Raw genomic sequence first — 15,342 nt, forward strand, 5'->3', positions numbered from 1 at the left:
AAAACGCGTGTAGAGCGTGGGTTTTAATGCCCAGGGGCCCGTCTGGAAGTTGGGAGAAGGCACGTGTTGGGGGAAGGCTGAGCACGATGTGGGGCCCTTCCCTAAGGCTCTGTCCCTCTTCATTCACACAGCAAATCTTTACCAAGTGCTGTCTGGGGCAGACGTCGCTCTAGAAGCAGATGAAGGAGGCCTGAGCTCTGGGGTCTGGACTAGAGGGAAGGAGAGTCAGACAGACTGAGAGAGCAGGTCACCGCGTGGCTCGGTCACGCCCGAGGCGGCCAGAGCGAGGACACATGGGCCTTGTGGACACATGGGCCAGGATGGGCCAGGGGCCCAACGGGCGCTGCAGCTTGGGGGCGGAAGCCTGGAAGCTTCGCTGTGCAAGAGGTGCCAGAGGAGCCCACATCCTGCGTGCATGTTTCCAGAGACGCTTGTGGTGGCGACTGCACAGGCCTGGGCTCGGACCAGCACCACTCAACTGTGCACTTGACGTGGGAGCTCTGTGGCGTGTGGGATTAGACCCAGTTCAGCGGTTCTGTGCGAAAACAGTCGTCACAGCAGTGAAATCAGATGAGGGCTGAGGGGAGACACGCCGTCCCCGTGGTCAGGGAAGGCTCCGGAGGGGACATCTGCCGGCTGGGCAGGGAGGAGTGGGCCAGGAGCCCAAGGCCGTGGGGCCGGCCCGTATGTGCTGCTGGGCTGGGGAGGTGGCTGCAGGCCTGGTCATGCTGACAGAGCCTGGTGTCCTTAGGGCCCTGGCATCTAGGCCTCAGGCAGGCCCTGCAGAAACCGACCCTCTTGGCTGCTTCAATGCAGAGAAGTTGGTGTCCCTCGGCCATATAGCCGTGCCCTGGCCAGTCAGCCTCCTGGAGCAGGTCAAGCTGCGCCGGGAGCTAGGTGTGCATGGCGGTGCTTTCAGGGTGCTGCCTCTGAGGCCTGCCGCCCACTCAAGGGCCCCGAGGGCCATGCAACCCCTCCCGGCAGTGCCTTCTCACAGAGACTTGGGTGCAAAGACCTTGCCCAGAGCTGGCAATGGCCTTGGGTGCCAGAGAAATGTCCTGCCCTGCCTGGCCTCAACCTTCTGTAGGGGCTGGCGGGCCTTGGCTCTGCCCTCCCCTGGGGCCACCCCCAGTCTCTGTCTGTACCCAACATCCATGTGGGGGTCTTCTGAGCCACAGCTTCATCCCAGCCCAGCCACAAGATAGACAGCAGGACATACTGCCACAGGCCAGGCCAGGATGGTGACCCTAAGTGTCCCAGGGCCACTGGGGTCCCAGAGGCAGCAGTGGAAGCTGCCAGCATCGCGCAGCCCTGGGGTAGGAGGGCGTGGGATCCCTGCATTCAGCAGGTGAGGCGAGAGGCCCTCATGCACAGAGGTGGCTGCACCAATGGGACTCCAGGCCCGCTCTCCCCAGCCCCTCCTCACCTCAAGGTGGGCCGGGTGAAGCTGAGCCCTTGGGGGCTGCTGGGCGCTGGGGGCCTCGGCCAAGAGAGGCGAGTGACCCCGGGCTGGGCTCTGCTCCGCAGCCGAGGCCCTCAGGTGATGAGAAGGTGAGGACGGATGTTTGTGGATGGAATCAGTGAATGGCCAGGTTGAAAGGGACACGGGGCGACCAGGGTGCTGTCCCCGGCCTTCCTTTGTGTCGAGGGGCAGTGCCCCCGGCTTTGTCTGCATGTTGAGCTTCTCTCATGCAGCCCTCCAGGTTCTTGTTCACCAGCCCCACCTCCCTTGAAGATCCTTGCAGTGTCCTGACCCCAGAGAGTGGGGTGGCGGCTGGGGGTTCTCTCCTGACCTTCCAGGCCAGCAGCCTGGCGCCCTGGATCCTGACCAGGATGGGCCTGGGGCTGGCGCCTCCCTGGGCTCACTGCCACCTAATCTGGTTCTCTTTGGAGAAGGGAGTGGGCCCAGGCACGGCAACTGGGTCACTTCCCAGGGCCCAAGTCTCCCCAGCCTGGCATGCCTTGCCCTGCCGACGGGGGTTCGGGGAGCCAGAGTGCGGTGCCTGTCCCTCCTTGCCGCCTGGCTCGGCCCAGGGACAGAATTAGCTCTCCCCTCTTACTCTCAAGGCTCTCCAGGCGGCCAAGCCATCCTGAGAGGGACTGGGACGAGGCCTCCTGGGAATCCACCCAAGCCTTTTCCCCCGGTTACTCTGGGAAAAGATCCAGTGGCAAGAGAGGGGGTAGGGTAGGACCAGGCCCTTCCCAGCTGTCAGGAGAAGCCCCGAGGGCTCTGGGAAGCTGAGGGTCTCCCCGCAGCCAAGATAGTGGTGCAGATCCACGCGCAGCGGGCCATGGTCAGAACCCTCAGGTCTCTCCTGCATCCTGGCCTGCAGGCCAAATGCAAATTCATGGGACCTCAGAAGTTGGATTCCCCCAACAGGTGGGCCTGGAGCCAGGTGGTCAGTGCACAAATCTGCATGCCACTCATGATAGTCAGAAAAGTCGGGGCTCAGCAGACAGGACCCCCACGTGACAGGCACCTGTCAGGTCCAGGATAGCAGGGGGCCGGCTGAGCCAATGGACCCTGCCACTGTCCAGACGCACCAAAGTGGGTGATGAGTGCAGCCTGGACATTCCCGCCCGACCGCACCAGGCCGGCAAGGGGCCAGGAGGACCCCTTGAGCTGCTTTCTCCCTTGCTGCCCCCAACTTTGGAGGCACGTGTCCTCAAGGACCAAAGGGCAGTGACAGGCCTGGCCCGGGCCCCGTCACTTGCTGCAGGGAGCAGGAGGCTCGTGGGGCCGGTGGCGTGGGTTCAAACCCCAGCTCTGGACTCGCAGCCGCAGCCCGAGTCACAGGCGCCTCTGTTCCTGGGGACATCTTTTCCCTCCTGTGGCAGATCTTGATACACTCCCCCAGGGCCCAGCGCCTCGCAGCCTGCTCTGGTCAGTGACGTGAGCAGAAGGGACGATGGTTTCAGCTCAGAAACCCCTGAGGCGAGGCTGGCAGCGGCTGCTCCTCTGCCACGAGGTCACATCACCCCAGAAGAGACGGCTCTGTCTGCTGGGGTCCTGAGGAAGAGGACACGGACAGCCCCTGGGCAGCCCCTGGAGCACAGGTCCCCTGCAGAAGCCGTGCAGGTCTGGGCTTGTGTCCTGGTTGCTATGCACTGGGACTGTTGAGTCTTTAGGGGGTCCCCAGAGTCATTTTTGGGTCTCCTGCTTCTGCTGGGTACAGCAGGTCGTTAACAGCTAGAAGGTGTTGACTTGGTGGCCCTGGGTAGGTGCCCAGCTTCACTGAGTTTGTCCCGCACCTCTTCATCTCGGAATCACCAGCTGCTCCCCTCCCCGTCCTGCCACCCACCTGCAAGAGCTGCGCGGGGGAGTCTCCAGGCCCACCGAGCTCCTGCCCGCGGTGGAGACGCCCACCGAGGAGCCGTGGGGTGTCTGGGACTGTGGTTTTCCCCACTGACCACCCTGTGCCAACACCTGTGCAGCCCAGAGCCGCCCGCCTCCTCTGCTAGGTCACGTCTAACGCCTGCATCCAATGTGGCGCAGGGGGCCCTCCCAGCCCCTGAGCACACTTCCCTGTGTAGGGCCCTCAGGGTTCTGGTTGCTCAGCAACACTCACCTCTCAGCACCCGGGACACGCAGCTAGACGGTGGGTGCTCAGTGAGGACTGGCTCTGCTCCCCTAGGTGGTTGGTGGCTGGGCGGCTGGGGGCGCTGAGGCAGGGCCGAGGGCAGCTCTCTGCAGATTAGTTCATGATGGTCTCGGCAGGAGGGGGTGGGGAGCAATGAGGCCCCCCACCCATGGCTGTCGGGAGGAGGAGCCACCTCCCTCTCGGTCGCCCCGGCTGGCCTCAGTTCCTTTCCCAGCCTCTCCTCTCCTCTCGCCCGCTCCGCTCCACTCCGAGCAGCTGGGCCAGTTCTCAACAAGGGGATGGGGTTTTGTGGCTGGGATTGGTCCCCTCCCCACTACTGCCCGCCAAGAGCCAGGGGTGGTCAAGGATTTCCACAGAGGGACTCGCAAAAGCCATCTCTTTATTTTTCATTCCTGCTGTTCAACTGGTTGGCGCAAGCGGAGGATGAGTGGATTGTGGAGGGGCAGGAGGAACATCTGGGCAGACCCTCCGGAGACAGTCTCCGCACACGGCTGAGGCTGGTTAGACCGGAGAAGAAGTTTAACAATAAACTCTACAGAACGAGAAATGTACAGAAGTGTCAAGGCGGCTGCTGGCTGGCTTCTTGCCTCCCCATGGGGGTCAGAGTTAGGCCCGCTGGTCCTGTGCAAAGGTCCTGGGGCTGGCCTGGGGGCGGCCAGATCCTTCCCTGGGACGAGAGCGTCCTGCTCGCCCTGCAGAAGTGTGCCAGGGACAGGCCCGTGGCCGCGTGGCCAGGCGCAGGCCCCGCGGGCCCCGTGGCTTAGGACTGTGCGTCTGTGTCCTGCCTTATGTCCTCCCTTTGAAAGTGTTCATGCAGGTGTAGGTTCCTGAGAATCTGTGGATCTCCTCGAGTGCCGCCTGGGGGAGAATGCTGGGAGGGGGGAGAAAAGCGGGTCAGGTCAGCCACACAAGACGGTGTAGGAGAGCAGAGTCCCAGAGGCCGCCCCACCCCTCGCCCCAGCCTCAAACCAGCTCCCCTCACCACCCCCATGACCACCCATGCCCCGCCACGGGGAGGGGCTTTCAGGGTAAAGGGGACAAGATCAGAGGCCCCCCAGGGTAAAGGGTTGGTGGAAACAGCTTTTCAAAGCCACACCCTTAGCCTTTCAGAGCCCATAACAGGTCTGAGATCAATACACGCCAAACGCCACCAGTTCTGCAAGGATTCACCCTGTAGCTGGGGACAGGGGTGCTGGGGTCGCCTCCAGGGAAGCTTGCCTGGCTCCTCACAGACCCTCTGCTCCCCCAAGCCCGAGTGCTGCCCTTGCTGGTCACGTGTTGGGCCTGTGGGTGCCTCTGCAGCGATGTTTCGTCTCTGACCCTGGCCCCCAGCACAGGGCCCGGCAGAGACAGGGCCTCAGTCCACCTGTTAACTCAGAATGTTGACTCAAGGTCCAGGATGGCAAAGGCTCACTTACGCCAGGAGCAATCTGTCTGGAAGGCTTCCTGGGGGTGGTGGCACGGAAGCTGAGCTTGTAAAGATTTCTCTCGGAAGATGGTGGGGTGGGGGCCACTCGGGGCTCCAAGGTCAAAGCACCCCCCAGCACTCATAGGCCCATGAAAACGGTTCCTGGAATGGCCCCTTCAATAGGGGACAGGATGGGAAGGGTTTGCTGCCCGTAGTCTGGAGAGTACTAGGGGAACATGATGCTGGCTAATTCTGGAAGAGGATTCTCCCCTCTATAAAGCCTGCCTCCTGAGAGGATTGCCCTGGTAACTCCCACTTGACCAGCACTATGACCTTTCTCTGAGTCCCCAGCCTTTGACATCAAGACCCCAAGACCCCTGTCTCCCCCACTGGATCTATTTCCTGAAGGCTGGACCCAGAGCTTGTCTAGAATAGCGGTTCTCAAAAGGTGGCCCAGGAACCCCCTGGAGGGTACCTCAGATCGCTTCAGGAGTCTGTGAGGCCAAATTATTTTTATATCACTACTCTTATTATAATAAAAATTTGCTTTTTCACTCTCATTCTCTCATGGGTGTAGAGTCAAATTTTCCAGAGGTTACATGACATGTGATATCACATGGATTAAAATCAGAAGCAGATACAAGAGTCCAATTGTCTTTAATTAAGTCAGACAATAAAAGCTTTGCAAAAAGTGTAAAACAAAGCCATTCTTCTCACTACATTCTTTTTGCTTTTTGGAAAATGTACCAAATAATAAAATAAAGATGATAAAAATATCATCTTTATGTTAATATAGAATGGGTTTTGTTGCCTTTTATAAATATTTTAAATATAAACAAATAGGAAAATATTATAAGACTTTTCTCAGTTTTAATTTCTTGCACGGTGAATAGTGATAGAGTCCACGTAGACAAAAGCTCTTTGGGTTCCTCAGTAATTTTTAAGACTGCAAAATAGCCCCGAGGCCAGTGAATTTGAGAACCACCGTCCAAGGCAGACGTGCCCCACCTGTCATTTCCAGGTCCACCGCAGGCATGACCAATGGATCACTGTGTGCATTCTCCTGCCTGAGGCCTCTGCCCCACAGGGTCCCAGCGAGAAGGGGAAATGCCGCCATGGGCCTGACCAGAGCTTTCCCTGCCAGCCCCTACCTTTTCAAGATGATGAGGGCGTGCATGGTCCAGGGGAGCAGGAGGAGGGCCTGATTGAGCTGCACAGCCTCCACGGTCCTCCGGGCCACCGTCTCCGGCTTCAGTGGGGGGAAGAGGTTGGGAAACCTGCATGCAGTAAGAGAGAATGTGGGTTTGTCCTAGAGAAGCAAGGGCTTCTGCTGTCAGCCTCAGTGGCTAACACATCCGGGGCATTCTTTGGCTTCTTCCATTTGGGAGACTTGAGACCCAATTGAATTCTCTCCTCCCCTTGAACCCTCTTGGTCCTAAAACCCCCCTCTCCTGCCACCCTCAAAGTGCTGGAGTTCCTCATTCCTCACAGTGCCTGTGAGTGGGGGTTCCCAGCTCATAGGGGTCTCCCCCTGAGAATTAGGAGTGTCTAGCTTACCCACCCAGGACCCATTCTCCAAAGCACCCACAGGGCCCCTTTAAATGGTCAGTGTCACTGCCCTGCTCAAAGCCTCTCCACCCCTCAGGATACCAGGACCCCTAGGCTGGGCTCACCCACACATAGTTCTGCTCACTCTCGGTTCTGCTCACTCTCGGTCCTGCCTACCGCAGGCCCCTCTCTTCTCTGCTTGCACTCCAGCAGTCCAGCCAAGCTTTCTGCTCACTCACTTACATTCTGGCCTATCGGGGGGCCCACTTCCCCCAGGTCACCCTCAGGGAGGTGTCTCTGCCCTGTCCACTCAGGGGGGCCTCTGATCTTGTCCCCCAGCTAATTTCTTTGATGCCATTTGCTACATCTAGAATGGTCCAGCCTGTTTGCTTGTTTGTGAATGGCCTATCTCCCCCATCAGACCGTGAGTTTTCTGAGGACCGAGGTTTGCTGCTCTTGCTCCCCGTTGTGGCTCTAACATTTAGTAGGGCTGCATACAGTAGGTGCTCAATAAATGCCTGCTGAGTGGATGAACACTGAATTGCTTGCCATTCCCCAGATGTGTCCTGCTTGACCTGTCTGGAGGCAGACACTCTGCTGGGGTGTCCTTTCTACCTGGTTTGCTGGCTCACTCACTCATTCATTCATTCACAGAGTGCCTTCCATGCAATAGATAAATGAATGATTGGATAAGCAAACACCAGGGACTTCACAGAGCCACCTCCCCACCCCCCCTCCGTGACAATGATGTTCCCTAAGTGCCAGCCTGTGCTAGTGCAATAGGCATCTTCTGCTCCAATTTACAGATAAAGAAACTGAGGTTCAGGGGGATTGGGGGGCACAGAGAGCCAAGTCAGATCTGCATGAGCACAAGCCCCCGTCAATGCTCCGTGCCCGCCCCCCTGCTGCTTGCCCCACCCTCCTGGGCCTGTAGGTGCAGGGCTGAGGCTCTGACCTCAATCCCACAAAGGCTTGGGAGCTGCTCTGGCACTGAGGATTAAGGGTGATGAGTCACCCAGCCTCAGAGAGTCCAAGGATCTCATCCCCCACTGCAGGCTTCCTTGCTAAGTCTGCAAGCCTGGAAGGTCAGCCCCCCTCCCGGGCTCTGCAAAGTAAGCTCAGGCAGCTCACTGATGCTGGGGCCCTAGGGACTGGACATTCTTCTCCAGTCCTTCCTGGGCTGCTTCTGCTGCTTGGGGGAAGGGAACACAGACTAGATAGACCAAGCTCAGCAGGCTTGGGGGTCCCTCTGGGTAAGACCCCTAAAAGAGGACCTGACAGGACCCTCCTGCTTGTCTGCGGGAGGGACTTTCTCCTTAACCTCTGCAGTGGGTGTGATGGGTATCCGGGAACCCGCAGACCTATTAACTCCCACGGAGGCAGCACAAACTTGGGGAAACAGCATGCTCAGCCAGTGTCTAGCTGTGTGGCCTTAGGCAAGTAACTCCTCTTCTCTGAGCCTCAGCTTCCTGGTCTGTGAAACGGGGACACTAGTGTCCTCCCAGGGTTGCTGAAGGTCAAAGGCGGCAGCATTTATAAAGCGTCTGGTTTGGCTGCAACACCGAAGATCAGTAAATAGCGATTTACAAACAGCACCCACTTCTGTGGCCACATCAGTTTTGCCTTGTCCTAACCATTGCCTTCCCACCCTCGGCCGTGGGGAGCTGCGCAGCAGGGGTGGTGAGGAAACCAATGCGTTTCTTCTTTCAGGAAACGGGAGTTGGCAAAACAGCCATCTCCTACTACTCTTCCTCCCAAGCCCCGAGGGATCACCGCACAGCCAAGGGCACTAGCACCCACCTTTGCCACCGCCTGCCAGGGAGGCTGGCCAATCTCCCAGGAGCTCATCTGGCCCTGACGGAGGGGTATTGGCATTAATCCCTCCTTATAAATCAGGAAACTGAGGCACAGAAACAGCGAATAACTTGCCCGAGGTCACACAGAGCTGGGATCTGACCCCAGGCAGTTTGGGTGCTCACTCTGAACCACTGTGGATAAGGCAACTTGGTCGAACCTTGAAATTCCTCCTCAGAGGGGTGGGAGGGAGCTAAGCCGGGGCTGAAATAGGCCTAGGATGTCTGCGATGCCCCACCCATCTGTGATCTGGGGCCCCACTGAGAACCCTGGATTGCCTCTGCTGCTCTTGCATGCAATTTTTCCTGCAGCGTGCATTTATTGAGCACCTTATGTATGCACAGATGAAAAACCAAACCAGGACACCCATGGGCAAAAAAGCCAACATGGAACATTGTCATTAATCCAGCCTCTTCTACATCAGAATCAGTGATCATTTGCATGCAAGTCCGGTGGAAATAAGTACTTTTTTGATAAACTAAAGACATGCTGGTAGGAGGGTTATTAACATGCATTTATGAAGTCGCTGGTTGTTAGTAAAAATAGGAGGAGAAGTTGGTGACTGAGCATCTTGTGTGACTGGGCTTTGCATGGGTGCTTGAGGTGCGTTATTTCCAATTATCCCGATAATCCTCCAAGGTAAATGTTATGTTCACACTTTCACAGATGAGCAAAGTAAAGCTCAGAGAGGTAAGAAAATCTAGCTCAAGATCCCACAGTCACACAGCAGCTGAGGCATGATCCCAAAGCAGGGATTTTGATTCTCGATCACTGGGACCATGCTTGTCCCTCCTTGTAACAGCGAAGGCATCCTGAGGTCCCCACAGGCACCCATATGGAAATGCCTCCCACCCATGGTCACACTGAGTTCTCAGGGTGACCCTGCCTGGTCTTTATTTTTGGGAGAAGGCAAATCTTATATGATAGAATCCATGGCAAAAACCAAGGAAATGATTTCTGGGTAATTCCCCATTTTCATTGATCTGTCACTGTAGATCCCATCCTAGTCACATGTCATCAGAGGGCCACGAACGGTGTTCTGAGCCGGGCCCCACTCTGTCCAGGCCACAGAACCCCAGCAGTAGACATCCTGTCACCCTCTCATGCCATGTTATAAATCAGCATCAGAGGCCAGAGCAGGAATGAATTGGACCCCAGGTCACAGGTCAGCCCTCGGTGCAGTGAGTCTGCACCCCAGGGCCTGGCTCCAGAGCTTGGGCTCTGATCTGGGGTCCCTTCCCTATGGATCTAATTGGCCTGGAGGAGGTGGAGCTGCTTCTTTAAGTCAAGTTAGATTTGCATACAATAAAAGGCATGAGTCTGAAGGGTAAAGAGGGATTATTTTTTACCCATGTAACCATCACCTAGATTAACAAGACAGACCAGTTCTAAAAGCCTAGAAAGTTCCCGATGGTGCCTCCCAGGCTACATCCCTGCCCCCCTAGGTGTGGCCACGGCTCTGATTTTAATGACGAGAGCCCAGATAGCCTGTTCCAGAATTACTCAGAATGTTCTCTTTGCTGACCATATGCTTTTGCAGTTCATCCATAGTGTTCCTATACCGACACTCTGTTCTCTTTTTCCAGCTGGGTAGTATTCTGCTTAGCACCGGCGCCTTGTAAAAGGTCCCTGACCTGAGAAGCAGGATCCTTAAGCACTACAGCGTCCCGCCGCCTTGCAGGTGGAGAATGACAGCCGAAGAGAAAGAGCTTCTGGCTTTAACATGTCAGCGGCCTCTCCCCTGTGCAGGCGCTGGTGGGACTGGCAGGGGGAGGCGGCCCCTGCTCACTGACCTGACCCTCATGCCCTGGAACATCTCGGTGCTGGTGTGGAAGGGCAGGACGGTGGTGGCACTGACGCCTGGACAGTCCAGCAGCCCCAGGGTCAGGCTCTCCATGAAGGCGAAGGCCGAGGCCTTGGACGTGCAGTAGTCGATGGCGCCCGGGATGGCAGACAGCGCCAGCACGGAGTTGAGACACACGATGTGGCCGTTCTGCAGCTCCAGCATGCGTGGCAGGAAGGCCTTGGTGGTCTGCGGGTGGGTGAGGAGTCAGGCAGAGCAGCCGCAGCCCCCAGAACCCCAGTGCCCCGCAGTTGGGGAGCACAGACCCCGGTCCTGACACACGCGCCCGCCAGACACTGGGCCATTCTGGGAGGGGGAGGGGCTCCACACTTCAGAGCGTCCAGGTGCCTCCTGGGGCTGGTCAGTCCTCTTGCCCAGCCCCTGGTCTGCCCCCCGAGCTGTGCTGAAGCCCTCTCCCTTCTCCTACGGCCCCGGGACGGGCTTACCCAGAACTGGCCGAGGGTGTTGATGTGCTGGGACTTGAGGAGGGCGTCGTCGTCACTGTCCATCAGGCTCTTCCCGTGGACCACGGCGGCGTTGTTCACCAGGATGGTGATGTCGCCCACCTAGGGGGAGAAGGAGCCAGGGCCATGAGGGCAGCCGGCCCAGTGGCCTGCAGGTGTGGGGGCCCCTATCCCCACCCCCCCCATGGGGCCCTGGGCAGCCACAGTGCTCCGGGCCTCAGTCTTGATTCGTAAGATGATTCTGCGGATGAGGAATAATTGATGGCCACGCTCCACCTGGCACAGAGCACCTTTATGATGAATGAGGGATGGTACATAAAAATAGCTAATGCTCCCATGTGCTGGACACTTGACAGGGTCTTGGCATTCGCTGGGGCCCTCAGTCTCAATAGATGGGCACGGTCAGGAGGTTTGTCCCCCAGGGCAGAGGGACTTTTGTCCCCCAAACCCCATTATTCCAGGACAGAAACTCATAAGGTCTATACTTCCAAGGGACAACAGGGATTATTCCTGTTACATAATCAACCCACACCCTGAATCCCTGCCCCCTGCAACACACACACACACACACACACACACACACACACACACACACGCAGGCATGCTCTGGGGCCAGCGTGACTGGACAACCTCCAAGGAGCCCAGGAAAACAGCCATTCTGCTGGCTCCTGGGCCGCCGAGAGGGTTCTCTCTGACTGGCACACCCAGGTTACAACTGCTCACCTTCTCCCGGACAGCCTTGGCAGTCTGGTACACCTCCTCCCGGTTGCCCACGTCACAGATGAAGTAGTGACACTCGGTGCCCATTTGCCGAATCTCCTCTGTCGTCTCCTTCAGGCATTTCTCAGTCCGGCCCCAGAGAACAATCTGGAAAGAGAATAACAGCATTTAGTAGATGATGATTAAGCAAGCCATCGTGATTCCCTGACTTTTTAACGTAGCTGGCATGAGGCTGGCCTCGCTGATTCCATCCACAGACTGAACATGCGAAGCAAATTAACTATATGCCTTTAAAGGGACGGCGCCTGCTCTGTAGTGAACCAGGGGTGACCGAGCCATTAATGATCAATTGACATGTTATTTACAAATCTTGTTAATTCCTTCCAGTAGCTCCGTTCAGTTAACTTGCAAAGTTACAAGCAGCAGCCAAGTCCGTTCTGTACGATGGTCCAGACTGCTCTGAGCTATTTGTCTTCTCACTGATTAGCTCTAGAGCCAGGTGTATTAATATCAGCCTCAGAATGAGGGGAGGCCCCAGGAGATCATGATGACCTGCTGTGGTCCCAGCTGGCTGGCCTGGAAGAGAGGCAGCCAGGCTCTCACCAAGAAGGAAAGGCAGCCTCTCCCCACAGGGTAAGAAACACAGGACTCAGGGCCCTCCCCGGTGGCGCAGGGCTTGAAGTCTCAGCGCAATCAAGCTATCACCAGCCACTGCAGCATGAGTTCGATCCCCGGCCAGGGAAGTGACCCACATGGCGCAGCAGACCTCTCCTGTCTCCCTGCTGCTCCCCTCAGCAGTGTATTTCAGTCAGGCTGCCTGTTCTGCTCCCCACTCTGCCTCTGGTGAATCCTCTCACCCCCACACCTTTGGCTACACCCCAGCTCTTGTATGAATATATAAATAAATCTTTAAAAAAAAAAAAAAAGAAACACAGGATTCAGGAGGTGATCCTGGCGAGAGCAAGAAGTGGATTCCTCAAGTGACTGGACAGATGTATGAAGGGCAGGTCAATGCGAGGCTCAGGAGAGCCTGGCACTTCTCAACCTTGACCTGAAAGAGACCCATACACCTCCCAGGTCATGCCCTTGGGTCCCGAGAAGCTCCTGTAGGTGGAAGAACCAGGGTTCAGTGATGAGGAGTGTGTGTGGGGGAAGCCTAACAAAGACTCGGCTATATCAGCCCCGAGAGAGGTGGGGGGCAGGAGAGAACCAGAGGCAGGAAGAGGCAAAAGCCTCCTTGCTGGGGATTAGCCTCCTGGACTTCTATTTTTGTTTCTTCTCTTTTAAAAAATATTATCAATGAAACTCCTCCTTCAAATACAAAACCCAACATGGAAACCCCGATGGTGAAATCAGTAACAACGCAAATCCCATGCCCCGCTCCAGATCTCCTAACTCTGAAGGCAGCTGAGGAGATAAGCGGGGCTGTCGGGAAGGCAGACACAGGAGGGGAGTCCCAGAGGTCACCCCAGACACAAACCAGAGTCCTGTCCCCTTGGCCGCTGGCTTTGGGGGGCAGAGCAGGGGCATGCGAACGCACGGCGGCTGATGGTAGCAGTTTATCAAGCGGCACCCTGAAATCTCAGATTGCCCTGAAGTCTCAGAACTTGCTCTTAAGCAGAAAGGGCCCTCGTGGGCTTGGCGGGCGGGATGCACACGTGCGCTGGTGCTCTCCAGCGGGTCTGGATTCTCAGCGCTTTTAAAACTTCTGAAATATTTTTGAAAAGAAAACAGAAGTGTTCTCTCACCACCCAGAAACATCGCTAGGAAAACGCCACTGGGCCGACCCCTATTTTAATCGGAGTCCTGAAACAGGGGGAGCCTCGCCGGGAGGGGTCAGCCGGGGCTCCCGGGACCGCGAGGCCATCGCGGATCAACAGATGGCACCAGGCAGGCTCCCAGGGACACTCTTGTCTGGGGAACTACAGACGGACTTAGAATGTGTTTCTCCAGCAGAAGCTGGAGCGATTGGCTTCATGGAGAAGAAAGACACCAACATCTGTTTCAATTTGGTGGAGGCATCCGCTGCGCCACCAGGGCGCAGCTCTGCCTTGAAGCCATTGTCACCCAGGTTTCTTTTCATCCTCCTTTGTCACGCCATCTGTCTGTCCACCCGTCCTTCCTCCTGCTCACCCATCCTCTCCTTCTTCCCTTCCTCTCACTTTTCCTTCCATCCACCCAACCCTCCAGCCCTTCCTGCTTTTAATCCTTCCTTTCTTCTGTCATCCATCCACCCACCCCCCACCCCCCCACCCATCCATCCACCCACCCATCCATCCATCCACCCCCATCCACCCCCCCACCCCCCCCACCCATGCATCCATCCAATTTCGGATTATGTCAGCTTGAGGGGAAGGGAATCTTGGTTCTCTTTCTTGTGCCCTGTTCGCTGGCCAACCTTATCCCACCTCGGACTTCTATGGGGAACAGGACTCTGGGTTTGCACAGTTCCCTTGTGGCTGGTGACGCAGAGCGATGCCTCTGAGAAAATCAGGGCAAATCAGCAGAGAAGGGAAGCGTGGAGCTAGGGCTTGCTGGGAGGTGCAGGGGTCCGGAGGCCTGGGAGCACTAGTGCGTCTTCGCGCATCTGCAGCAGCAGCCCGGATGGGGGACGCTTCGTTCTCGACCCAGGATTCATTCTCAGGCAAGTGTGCTCAGGGTTCCATCAGAAGCTCCAGCAGAGGCCTAGGGGATCCTGGTCCCAGTTGCTATGGATGATACCCCCTGGGACTCAGGTAGGGCAAGGAGGGCAGGTGTCTACAGAAACCCCCTTAGCCCCATTAGCAGCAGGGAGCCCGGGAGGCCGCCAAGCGTCTGGAAGGCCGCCCTGGCAGAGGGGAGAGGCCAGGCGAGGGAGGGGAAATGAAGGCTGAGCCCCTCATCTTCCATGTGGCTATTTCCTTTCGGGGCCCCGACCAGGACGCCCCTGGAGGCTGGGGTCTGCTGTCTCCACGCCCTGTGTTTGGCGCCCCCACTCTCCCTACACGCTGTGACCGGTTGGCCCTTGGCCTCCTCTCCCCAAACTCCGAGGCCTCCACTTTGCCTGTTTGTTTTGTGCCCAGTTCCCGGCTGGGCAGGTGGGCTGGGGTGGCAGGGGGTCAGCGGCCTCTCAGGCTGAACCAGCCCACCTTCCTTTAGGGCCATTTCAGGTCCTGGATCCTTCCACAGAGTCCATTTTAACCAAAGTCAGAGAGGCGCAGGGTTTCCCCAAGAGCCTCAGAAAGCCCCAAATGAAAATGAGGCTCAGCTGACGTGGGCTTGCCTTGCTGTGTGTGTGCCTGTGTGCACGGGGGAGTGTGCATGTGTGTGAGTGTGTCCACAGCCGTCCCCCCGCCAGGTACCCCCTGAGACCCTTGGTGGGTGCTCAGAGCCCCGGGGGAGCCAGGCTCGTTCTGTCTTGGGGCTCAGGAGCGCCCCCTGGGGCTGGGGGTCAGGTGCAGTTTCAAGGGGGCTGGCGGGCACGGGAGACAGCCCGGAGGGGGAGGGTGTGTGGCTCCAGCCACCGTCCCTTTCTGGCTTCTCCCCTCCGTCTCCTGCCAGACGCCGCCGGGACCCAGAGCCACTGACCAGGAAGCTGGCCACACAGGGCTCCCGTCCAGGGCCATGGGCGGTGACTCCGCACAGATGAGGAGTCCCCCCCAGTGTCAGGGGGGTGAGGACTGGGCAGGGGTCCGAGAGAAGCGTGGGGGGTGCAGATTTATGAGCACTGTGAGCCTGATAGGGCCTCCTCATGGGGCCCCGGACAGGAGCTGCTGGGAGGGTCAGCGGCCCGGATTTACTCTTGAGCCGGTTTGTGAAGTGAAGGCTCAGGGTGTCTTGGCACCTCCCGGCCTGCCCTCCCCTTCGGGGCCAACAGCTTCTGTTTTCCTTCCCACCTCGGGCTGGAGCGGAGGAGGGGAGGGG

The 15,342-nt window shown here is 57.6% G+C and overlaps 1 protein-coding gene across 2 annotated transcripts in view; it reads right to left on the reverse strand.

The window, feature by feature from the left end:
• Positions 1-3,967: 3,967 nt before the first annotated feature.
• DHRS3 (dehydrogenase/reductase 3) overlaps positions 3,968-15,342 on the reverse strand; it is a 35,602-nt gene continuing 24,227 nt past the window's right edge. For both annotated transcript variants that reach the window (XM_037500929.2, XM_037500930.2), the window contains 5 exons: positions 11,443-11,586; positions 10,702-10,821; positions 10,206-10,444; positions 6,162-6,287; positions 3,968-4,473 (listed from right to left, as the gene is read on the reverse strand). In XM_037500929.2, coding sequence (XP_037356826.1) covers positions 4,389-4,473; positions 6,162-6,287; positions 10,206-10,444; positions 10,702-10,821; positions 11,443-11,586 — 714 coding nt within the window. In that variant the 3' untranslated portion in view covers positions 3,968-4,388. The remainder of the gene's footprint in view (positions 4,474-6,161; positions 6,288-10,205; positions 10,445-10,701; positions 10,822-11,442; positions 11,587-15,342) is intronic.

This window comes from Talpa occidentalis, unplaced genomic scaffold (genome assembly GCF_014898055.3).
Source record: "Talpa occidentalis isolate TD23 unplaced genomic scaffold, MPIMG_talOcc4v2.1 talOcc4.9, whole genome shotgun sequence".
Classification (NCBI taxonomy): Eukaryota; Metazoa; Chordata; class Mammalia; order Eulipotyphla; family Talpidae; genus Talpa; species Talpa occidentalis.